The 730-nt window shown below is 44.8% G+C and overlaps 1 protein-coding gene across 1 annotated transcript; it reads left to right on the forward strand.

The window, feature by feature from the left end:
- Positions 1-6: 6 nt before the first annotated feature.
- On the forward strand, positions 7-615 carry LOC106512228 (histidine-rich glycoprotein; the record flags this gene model as incomplete). The annotated part of the gene is given in 1 exon segment (XM_014000894.1): positions 7-615. A coding segment is annotated over 1 exon segment (599 nt), but the record flags the coding sequence as incomplete, so codon positions are not given.
- Between the last annotated feature and the right edge of the window lie 115 nt (positions 616-730).

Raw genomic sequence — 730 nt, forward strand, 5'->3', positions numbered from 1 at the left:
GGTTCCTGAACACAACATGACTGAACACCAGGTTCCTGAACACAACATGACTGAACACCAGGTTCCTGAACACAATACGACTGAACACCAGGTTCCTGAACACAACATGACTGAAAACCATGTTCCTGAACACAATACGACTGAACACCAGGTTCCTGAACACAATACGCCTGAACACCAGGTTCCTGAACACAACACACCTGAACACCAGGTTCCTGAACACATTACTGAACACCAGGTTCCTGAACACAACACGCCTGAACACAACATGATGGAACATCATGTTCCTGAACATAACATTAGTGAACACCACGTTCCTGAACACAACACACCTGAACACAACATGACTGAACATCAGGTTCCTGAACATAACATTAGTGAACACCAGGTTCCTGAACACAACACACCTGAACACAACATGACTGAACATCAGGTTCCTGAACATAACATTAGTGAACATCAGGTTCCTGAACAAAACACGCCTGAACACAACATCACTGAACATCAGCTTCCTGAACACCAGGTGCCTGAACACAACATGACGGAACATCAGGTTCCTGAACATAACATTAGTGAACACCAGGTGCCTGAACACAACACGCCTGAACACAACATCACTGAACATCAGCTTCCTGAACACAACATGACTGAACACAACATGACTGAACATCAGGTTCCTGAACACAACATGACTGAACACAACATGACTGAACATCAGGTTCCTGAACAC

The sequence above is a fragment of the Austrofundulus limnaeus genome, unplaced genomic scaffold (assembly GCF_001266775.1).
Source record: "Austrofundulus limnaeus strain Quisiro unplaced genomic scaffold, Austrofundulus_limnaeus-1.0 Scaffold4992, whole genome shotgun sequence".
Classification (NCBI taxonomy): Eukaryota; Metazoa; Chordata; class Actinopteri; order Cyprinodontiformes; family Rivulidae; genus Austrofundulus; species Austrofundulus limnaeus.